Here is a 10,677-nt window from a genome sequence, read left to right as displayed (position 1 = left end):
TTTTCCTCTAAAATCTCTTTTATTTTCTATTATTGGATGAATGTTAGTACTAGAACTAGGTGTGCGGGGTATTAAAAAATGACGTGAAACATACGATCATATCATTGATGAGCCCATCGGCATAAAACTCTCGGTCAACAGGTGTCTGTGAGAGTGTCTTTAAAATATCCTTCAGATGTATATAAATATCCGTCAATCTGCTTAAAGGTTAGTACACTTTCCTTGTAATGAAGAAGTAATCAACAACTAGTACGTACTCCTCTTGGTGCATTGGCATTTGTATTCCGAGATGAAATCGCAAAAGAAACAAAATAGAAAGAAGTTGATAAGAACTAGCCGAGTAGTAAATCTCAAATTCAAAATATCTCGCGTTGATGCAACTTGAAACATTCCGCAGGGGAATTTTATATATCAGTTATCTGTAATTTATAAACCTTAGTGGGGGGGGGCTAGGTGCGTGGGTTATTGGCTAGGTGCGTGGGTTATTGGCTAGGTGCGTGGGTTAGGAGTTATAGAACTGGGTGTGCGGGGTATAATAGATTGACCATTCTTTTTTGATGAATGGTTAAGCAGTGCTAGCCCATCTGATAGGAGTATATAGCCCCGTGTAGAATATATACCTCAACTATCCACTACTCATCCGACTTCGCCATCTCTTTTCTTTTTTACTACCCATTTTCCCCTTTGCCCTACTTCCTTCTATTTTTAAAGCCCTGGTTAAACATCAACGGTTCCCAAATAGGCTTCTTATCACATGCATCAATTTGACGTGCGGCTGAAACCAGTGACACAGCCTTGATTAAAGTCGAAATTTTGGGTTCTCGGTTCGACACCCATTTTTTCCATAATTCTCCTGTAGGGTATCCGGATACAACATATGACCTAGTATAGACCCGGGTTCGAGTCCAGCTTTGTTACTTAATTCCGATTTTTTTTTCAAAGCGCGAATTAAACTTTTTATGATTGCCTGCTGCCCGATTTCGCTGGCATACCAGAGCGCGAACTTCATGCCTAAGACTCAACTTTAAAATTTCCCAAATGAAATAAAAATTCCGCACCAAGATTTTTTGCTGCGCTACAATCTTCAGACAAACGTTGTTGACCATTATTATTGTTGTTGGCTTCTATATATTCAATAAATTTTACATGAATAGATCATAACCGATCGATGATTCATATACTCTATGATTTGGCCCTTTTCTTCATCTTTAATTGGGAAACTTGAGATGTGTGGCTTCTGCTAGAAAATGAACCTTATTGGCTTAGCCTCCGGTGAGGCAATTGCTTTATAATGTGCAGTCACCCTTTTAATACTTTTTCACAATTTTTATCTCAACTAGAATGAATGGTTTAATGGCAGGGCTAAGTCAAGGATTGATGAGGCTTTTCTCGTATAGTGACACTGATCATCTTTAGTAACGAGCTTTCCTAATTCTTTGCACGTTATCACAGCCTTTTGATGTACCATTAATATCAACTGATTAGACGCTGACACCCAAAAGAAGGCTCTGCTAGAAGGTAAAGCAACTTTTATTTTTTTAGAAAAAAGGTAAGCTCAGCAACACTACTTTATTGTTGTGGGGAGAGCAAACGATATCCAGTAGAATCCTTATCCTTGGACCAATTACGCGACAATAAAAAACCTCCATTTGGTCAGCATAGTGAAATTTTGAATATTACGGCATAGCATTCAAGTGCCTAAAAATAAAAATTGTTTTACAGAATAGCATGGTTCATCGCAACCATGTCGCTATCCAAATGGAAAATCATAAAACTGCTAGGCTTTCAGCTATTAATAAAGTAAAACAATGACATTTCGTTTGGCGTGTTTGTAGTATAAACGTTTTACTCCGATGCTTAAGCAAAAAGGCAATAGCATAGTGGGCATCAACGCAGGGGGAAAAAAATAAGTTTACGTAACGATCAAGTGTCAAATCTGACTGTTTCGAGAGTGCGTAAATTTATCTTTTGACTCTGAGTTTAAAACCTTTATTGGACAAAGGAACTTACATGAAGTAAACGTAGCAGCACGAAGGCCGATGTCAAATATGGCTTCATTAATACCTCAAGTAGCCACTCTGAGGTAATTTGGCTCTGTTCATTTGATTTGATGCCACAATTCATCAAACAAAATTAAAACCGAAGGTAGCGATCAGCACATAAGATCTTTCAATCAATCTTGATTTTAAAAAATATTACGATAAACATTTTTCACGCTGGTGTAGTTATATAATAATGCCGTAATTCTCGCTATACCTAATATTGTACTCTATGAAGTTCTTGTAACTTATATTAGCACCTAACTTCTAAGCACTTGATTTAATATAGGAATTAAGACCAAAAAAAACCGGTTTGATAATTCTTACAGCACGTCATTAAGTTTGGGGTGTTTTCTTTTCTCGTCCGAAAACTTCAAAAAGTTTCACAGGATAAAGTGATTATGTTGGAAGAAGGTTCATTTTAACTCTTAATCTCACTATCGGTTATCGAACAAGAAGATTATAACAATCGCTGCAATAGCTGATACATTAGCAATGTTTGACTTTCTTTCCGCGCTGTGGCAGTAAAGCTTGGAAGAAAACATTTTAGAAAAAAAATTATTCAAGATACTTTTAAGTAATTACAAATTACAAACTTTATTTATTGGTTTATTTGATGGTTTGTTTACAACAAGAAATATGTTTTAAGAAAATACATCGAAATATCAACAAAACGAAGGTCCATCCTTCATTAGACCAGCTCGGGTAAAAAGTTATTTCAATCTGTAACAATAATTACTACAACTTCCTACTGGAAAATGTTTCTTTGTTACTTGGGACTGCGAATTGAGTTCTTGTAGTTTTTGATGAGACAAGATGCCGAAGCCAATAAATGTATGAATACAAGAGGTTTGTCCCTTGTATTTATATTTGGGAGTGTTAGTTGGTAGGTCAGCTATATAAGTTATATATAAATAAGCAACAAATCCAGCTTTAGTATGTTTAATAGCTAGTGCTTTAATAGAAAATGGACCAGGGACAGGATGAACAGTGGTCAAAGTGATAAGCTGTTATAAAATATTATTTGATGCAGAAACTTATCTATTATAATCCCCTTTATATTTTAAATAACTACGTCTTCATAAACTAAACTCAAAACTTTTTATTCCTTTTAAATAAGTTGAATAATCATCTGTAATTAAATAATTTATTATTATTTCTATATTTTTAGAATTAGTAGTATCTAATAAATAATAATTATGTTTTTCTTTATAACATATATTACTTTTTATATGAAAAATATATTTTATACTATATAAAAGTATTAAATCTAATTTTTGAGATATACCAAAACCATGAACTATTCTTTTCATTGAACTTATGAGAAATTAAATATTATACATGATGAATGATATGATAAAAATAATAAAAAGATAGTTTCTAGATCAATATATAATTATTTAACATAGTACTAAGATATACTACAAACAATGGATAATAAATCTAGAATAAACTGACTACAACAGTTTCCACTTTATTGGTCAAAGTTTGAACAAATAACTTCCACTTAATTATAGATACTCCACCTCGTGTCCTTTATTCTTTCCTAAATTTAGTCCAGCTAAAGCTTACGGGGCGCAAATAAAAACTAATATTAAGGACCAAAGATCTGTGCTTTATAGAAACTAGCGTTGGCTCCAGGATAGAAAATTGATTTTAGCAAAAAAGCACTAAACATGACGGCTTGCATATTTTGCCCCATTACTGCAATCATATTTAATACTGATATACAACTCAAACAACAGGGAATCTATGACCAAAGTCTAAACTGTTCTGAGTCTTTACTATTGAAACAAATGTCATGATTAATCAAGCATAGTAACATTTCTTTCACTTCGGCTTTCATTTCTTTTTTTTCTAGTGATTTATTTCCTAATCTGCATCTTCCTCGCCATTATCAATATTGTTGCCACCTTTATTATTTCCATAATTATCATCGCCTAGCATTACTTCTCCATTTGCATCACTATTATAAAGATGAGATAAAAGATATGAGGTGATAAGATGAATTTACTACTGTAATCTGTTTATTTTAGATGAAGTATATACAGTTTTTAGTATATCTATAACCATATTTATTGCTTGCTTATATATTTCTAATACAACTAACTTACAAACTAATGCTTCCAAACATAAATACAAGGGACAAACCTTTTGTATTTATACACTCATAACATCGACTCGACTTTCCTGTTTTAGGTTACTTAGTTGCTTTGTCATTATAAAGTTCTTATCTCTTATCACTTGATCCTTATTGGTTTCGGCATCGTATCTCAACATTTACGAGATTACACTATAAAGATCAGATCCTTGTGATCATAAAACATTTAGGTGATCTAAAAAGGAACAATTACCAACGTAAGAGGTCTGTAAAAACATGAGGTTTTTTCCTTTGAGTTTGTCAATAAGTCACATAAAATCGAAATAAATGGAAACTAAACTTTAAATATATCATGCATCCTGATTAACCTAAACAGTTTTATTCAAACTACAGTAAAGCAATCCACTAACACAAAGTGAATTTTCTCACTGGATTCATTCAGAGCAAAGAATTATAAGCACACTGGGCTATTAGGCCCCGCACACCTAGTTCTGCATTAAGTTAATTTTTGTATCTTAAACATCATAAAGTTAAACCAAGTTATTTTTGCCGCACTAATCAAGAAGTTATTTAACAAGCACGAAATAGAGCTGGTGAACTACAGTATACTAGGATGGCAATTCGGGTATCAGCCAGAAATACTAAAATCGTACGCTAATGAGTAATTTTTCACATAAACATAGCAATATTTTAGAGAGCTATTATGTCTAAATTGTTAAAATAATAGCAGGGATCACTTGGAGCAAAATACGACGAGTTCAAAATTTAGATAAAGACAATTTTTGCAATTCCACTGCTTTTACAGAGACAAATTTAAGAACTCATTGAAAGAAATGTTATTTGTTTCTCAGCTTAATCACATTTCGCATTTGGTTTAATACAAAAAGTCTTCCAATCGATTGGATTGCCATCACTTACATATTCCACCAAATCTCTTGAAAAGCTGGCTAAGGTCCTTTAAAAAAGTTTCACGTTCCAGTTCAAGCACTTACACTAAAATATTTTCAAGGATATTTCTATGAATGATTTTCTCATTGCCAACTGTGTTGTTAACCAAGCTGGAAATCTTGCTATTTTTATTTTTTGTCTTCTTCAAAACACCAAAATAAAAATCATGTTCTTTGTTTATGTAGTGTTGCTTTGCCATCATCTCGAAATGCCTCGAGTTTCAGTCCTATGTTCCAAAGCAATCACTTGTTTTCTATTGTTTCGTAAGGTAAATTGCTGTAAAAGCCAAGGTTGTGTCTCAAAAGAGAAAATCAGATGATCAGAAACCGACTTCAACTGATCACAAAAAACCTCTGCAAAAATTGGCATTAGAGGCTGAAGAAATTATGTAAACGTAGCCCAGCCAGAGGCATTTCTGATGTGAATGTAAAAATTCTAATAAATTCAGAAAAGCAAATGCTTTTTTTTCCTCAAAAGTTAAGAAAATTTGCGTAGCTTTCATCAGTCTCTAAACCAAACCGTCTTTAAAGCTCCATAGTATAAGGAATATTTATACATTTCAAAGCACTGCAGTCGCCTTTTCTACTAAGGATGGAAGCGCAATGGTTTTACATCTCTAGTTTGAACAAACTATTTGACCAAAGACCGAAGTGAATTGCAAAATGAAAATATTGTTTTCAAAATGATTTTGCTCTATTATTTTAGGTAACTGTACAATGCCGAATATTCAGTGTCGCAGGTAGCGTGAGCGCTTGGAATTATGTTTTATGTTGGTTTTCTTTTGCTTTCAGATAAATCACGTTATAATTTCTGCCTATTCTACATTCGGCTAGTTACACATTTTTTTCTAGAACTGTAAATGATTCTTACTGTTTGCTAAACTCAAATCAATTCCTTTTCTTTACGAAGCTTGAAAAACATTGTGGTTTGATATTTGGCTCCTTTTTCCAAAGATGAAGCATTTAAATACCAGAATCGTTGTAACTAAATGTTAATGAAACCAAACCAAAAAATTGGCAATTCAGCAGAACCTCTGCAGAAGTATGAAAAATTTTTATATACTTATTTTAGTTAGCAACAGCTAACTAGACCTTTTTTGATGAAATTCTACTATTTATTTTTGCAAATTTCGGTTTGTATACAGCATGTGACCTTTAATGCTGGAGTCCCACTATTAAAAATTTGTTGTCTATATGGAAATTTGTGTTTGGCAGGCTAAAATCTGCACTTAATGTTATTTGGCTCAGTATAAAAAAATATGATATCAAGCTCGGTGTTTGCTATTAACTAAGATTCCAGTTAGCGTAAGTTTACCATTATGCAGCAAAGCTATAAATGAGTGATAACAAATTAGTAAAGGAACCTGGGAAATTGCTGTCAGTTTGCCGATGTTGGAGAAAAAAGGCAAACCAATTCACTTGCAGCTAACTAATTGCTCGCTTATAAGATAAAAAGAGCTTCAATTAGTTTGTAATTTAATCTATCGAAAATTCAGTGACTGGTTTTTAGATAAATTTTTCCTGGAGCTTGAATTTATCATCATTTATTGCATTTCCATCATCGCAATCCAGACGATTCATCTCGATCGCATACCCACGTATCATTTTTCATCACCATAATGCAAATGGTTGCTCCTACAACAACCAAGTAGATCATTATCATTATTTACACTTCGAGGACGAAATAAATGGACAAAAAATAAAGCACTATTTTATTTTACCTGACTGTGAAGTTGGAATGAAAAGAAGCCCTATAATAATTCCCCTGATACTTTACCAAGCCTGGACTTGGATCCAAATGACTGTACCGACTCCTTAACATCTTCAATCTGTAATCTGGATTACATTTTTGATGATCCAGAAATGAAAGTGGAAAAATTACAGTACTCTCATCCGAACAAGTGCCACAGGCACAACAATATGAAACTTGCATCTCAGAAAAAATGCCATGAATCTCTGGATGGAGTATGCCATGGAAATTCTTCTCTGAAAGCCAGGAACACATCATCATCATTTGCAGCATCATGATCACAAAAACAATGATTTTTCTCACGAAGGACATTTTCACTCCAACAAACAAGCTGGACATACCTCCAATGGGAGCCTAAACCCTGAGGTAAAAATGGAGGACATTAAACTGATCAAAAATGATCCACTGGTCTGTAAATGGAATGAATGTACCACTCAAATAGATTCCGATGGGCTGGATACTCATCTTTTCAAGAATTACTTGCAGTTTCTTTTTCTTTGTCTCCAGGTTGTTATGGTGAAGATATTGATGACAAGAGAGTAAATGAAATCAAGCAGTCAAATATGCAACTGCGTTGTGGATGAGATCACTGTGATTTTCGTTTTCAAACATACTGAGTTGTTGAAAAGAACAAACTTAGACGACAGTGAAGAAGACAGCGATATTCATGTTTGTCATTGAGTTAATCCAGAAACAAAATCTAAATGCGGTGAGCATTTTGATCTGACAGAAGATCTGACCAACCATATTATTAGTTCCCACATAAAATCAGGTAAATCAAGTTATACCTGTCACTGGAAGGATTGCTGAAGGGGTGAAAAGCCATTCTTACAAAGCAGAAAATCATAAGACATTTGAACACTCACACAAAGCACAAGCCGTTTGAATGTGGAAAAAAGTTCTCGCTCGATCTACTGTTGAAACAGCATATGAGAATACATACCGGTGAAAAGCCATACAAGTGAGATCTTTGTGGCAAAACTTTCAAGACTTCATCCAGTCTGACAACACACCTGAGAATACATAGCAGTGCCAAACTATGGTCTGCAAAATTTGTGGTAAAAGAATCAAGGAATCTTCTAGTCTAAACAAGCACATGAAGATACATTTTAGAAAATATAGATGTGAACTTTGCTTGAAAAGTTTCGATTCCGAAACAGAATTTAAACGAGACCAGTTAGTGTGCAGGAAAAAATCATCTTCCAACTGATCACTCAAATACACAGAAAAAAGTTTCTCATACATTCATTCATCCATTTATAGGGTTTTTTATACTAGTTTTATTAATTATCATTACCTCCACTCACAAAATATCTCTTACTAATCAATCGAAGAACTTTTCAAGTAATGTTTAAGCTGTTGCTTTGTAGCAGGTAGAACTTTGCATTGGCAACATGCTAAAAGCTGTTCATTGGGGCCGATATATTCTTAATATGTAACTTATATCTCTTGGGTTTGTTATTAAGTATAGCTCTTAATAAACTCAAAATGTTGTATACTTTTTACAGTTATAGAGTAATCATATAGGTTATCCCACGCAACAAAATTCAATCTAATCTTTTATTATTTGTCCAATAAGTTTGCAAATTGACTGACTCTTTGAAACTCAACACAGGTTTCCATTTATTTAAGTACACCTCATCAAAGTTAGATTGTTGCTAAATACTGGTGAAAGAAGTTCAAACTGTAACCAGTGCCAAAACAATGCTTAAAATTGAAACACTCTGAGTATATCAGTTTTCCTGACCGTATCAAATATCATACTTGCCTCAACTACAAAAAAATTGGTCTTGAGATTCCAAACTTCATTGGGTTGAGTTGAGTAAGTGGCTGTTTTTCTGTGATCAATATCTGTTGCATAGATCCTTAAGCTTACTCCAAAGCTGATGCTGGTAATAAACGAGATGGTAGGAAATGGATTATCAAGTTGATAACCTGGAGTAACTCCCCAGTCGAGAATCGAGCTTGAGCTTGGGGATAACAAGTCTTCACTCTCGACTCGAAAATGACCAAAGAAAATTGCTGATTTCTCTACATGATATCTTGTTACATTATGCCTTGATCCTTTTGAGAAAGTATGTTTAATTTCCTACTAATAAAGTATTCTGTATGTGAACTCAAATTGTTTAATTTTAAGTGCGCTTTAAATTTAGAATATTTTTTTTCAGCCAGATTAATTGAATTGATCCTAAAACAAAAAGCGTAATAAGGTCGTGAAAAAAATAAGTGCTAGTAGTTCAATCTGACATTCCAAAGTCCGACGATGGATAACTTAACCTTGTTTTTAAGTGCCAACACTAATTCTCTTCTCAAACACTAATAAAGTAACTTTCAAAATTTGGACTTCAAACCTGAGCATTTACATGGCTATCTCAGCTTATACTTCATCAATCTCATCAGAATATTATTGTGCTCCTACTTGCTAAGTAAACATGAGCTGGAAATAACATTCGAACGCCATAATGTCAAAGAACAAACAGAATTGTTAAAGTCTATTGAGTCTTGCTAGCATACTCATGTTTAAATACTTTTATTCTTTTACTTGGCTAATTTTATAATATATATTTTATATGATTTACTGACAGATTCATATTTAGATCTACGTGTTCTAATTTACTTGAATGCCTCATAGTTATTCTCTTTCTTATGCTACAATCTCATATATCCTAGCTATCACTGATTGCTTATCTTGATAGCTAATTTCTTTTTGGTTTATCAACCTTTGCTAGTATGTCAATAGTATAAAGTCTTTATCTAAAATGTTTGTTGCTACTTATTTATTACATATATATAGCTTATTAACACCTTGTTGAGATTGAACGTCATAATTGAGAGCGGACCAGTCATAAGTAATTAGTTATAAAAATGATAAGATAAAATTACTACATAAAGAACAAATGACTGACATAAAAAATCCGGAAATACAAAGGTTTGCTGCTTGTATTTATATGAGATATTGATTCTGCTGGTAAGTTTTATATAATATCTATATTAAGTAAGCAATTTTTATAACAAATAAAGACTATACATTATAGATTTATCAGCAAGGATAGATAGCTTAGAACAATCCAATATTAGATTATCTAATGTCTTATTGTTGTAATCTGTTTATTCTAGATTGAATATCCATTGTTAGTAGTACCTTTTAATACTATGTTTGTTGCTTATTTATATACAACTAATATAACCAACCTACAAACTAATACTCTCAATCATAAATATTGTTGAGATAAGATGCCGAAGTCAATAAGGATCGAGAGATAAGAGATAAGAATCTTATCATGATAAGGCATCTTAGTAATCTAAAACTGGAACGTTAGCTGTTGTAATCTAGCTATTCTATTATGAATATCCATTGTGTATTGTTCACTTTATATTATACTTGTTACTTATTTAAAAAACCTTATACAACTCTTAATAACTAATGATTCTAAACACAGATAGGAGACAAAACCTCTCCTATTTATACACTCATTGTTGAGATAAGATGCCGAAGCCAATCATGATCGAGGGATAAGAAATAAGAATCTTATCATGATAAGGTATCTTAGGGTTGAGATAAGATGCCGAGGCCAATAAGGATTGAGTGATAAGAGATAAGAGTCTTATCATGATAAGGCATCTTAAGTAATCTAAAACTGGAAAGTTAGCCGCCATGATAAATGAATAATGGCAAGTTTAACCGAAGGTGTAAGTGTATAAATACAAGAGGTTTGTCCCTTGTATTTATGTTTGAGAATATTAGTTTGTAGGCTAGTTATATTAGTTATATATTAATAAGCAACAACTATAATATAAAGTGAACAATATACTATGGATATTCATAATAGAATAGCTAGA

At 33.0% G+C, this 10,677-nt stretch overlaps 2 protein-coding genes across 2 annotated transcripts; both read right to left on the bottom strand.

Moving 5' to 3' along the window:
- Positions 1 to 2: 2 nt before the first annotated feature.
- Positions 3 to 277, bottom strand: PICMEDRAFT_184955 (hypothetical protein; the record flags this gene model as incomplete). Its single annotated transcript, XM_019162027.1, has 3 exons — positions 3 to 26; positions 95 to 197; positions 258 to 277. Coding segments are annotated over 3 exons (147 nt in total), but the record flags the coding sequence as incomplete, so codon positions are not given.
- An 8,268-nt stretch (positions 278 to 8,545) lies between these two features.
- On the bottom strand, positions 8,546 to 9,196 carry PICMEDRAFT_71797 (hypothetical protein; the record flags this gene model as incomplete). Its single annotated transcript, XM_019164010.1, has 2 exons — positions 8,546 to 8,835; positions 9,136 to 9,196. 2 exons carry the CDS (start codon positions 9,194 to 9,196, stop codon positions 8,546 to 8,548), a joined length of 351 nt encoding a protein of 116 aa, XP_019018878.1.
- Positions 9,197 to 10,677: the final 1,481 nt, after the last annotated feature.

This window comes from Pichia membranifaciens, assembly GCF_001661235.1.
Source record: "Pichia membranifaciens NRRL Y-2026 unplaced genomic scaffold PICMEscaffold_2, whole genome shotgun sequence".
Classification (NCBI taxonomy): domain Eukaryota; kingdom Fungi; phylum Ascomycota; class Pichiomycetes; order Pichiales; family Pichiaceae; genus Pichia; species Pichia membranifaciens.
The sequence above is the reverse complement of the archived record's forward strand: the minus strand, read 5'-3'. Positions and strand labels throughout refer to the sequence as shown.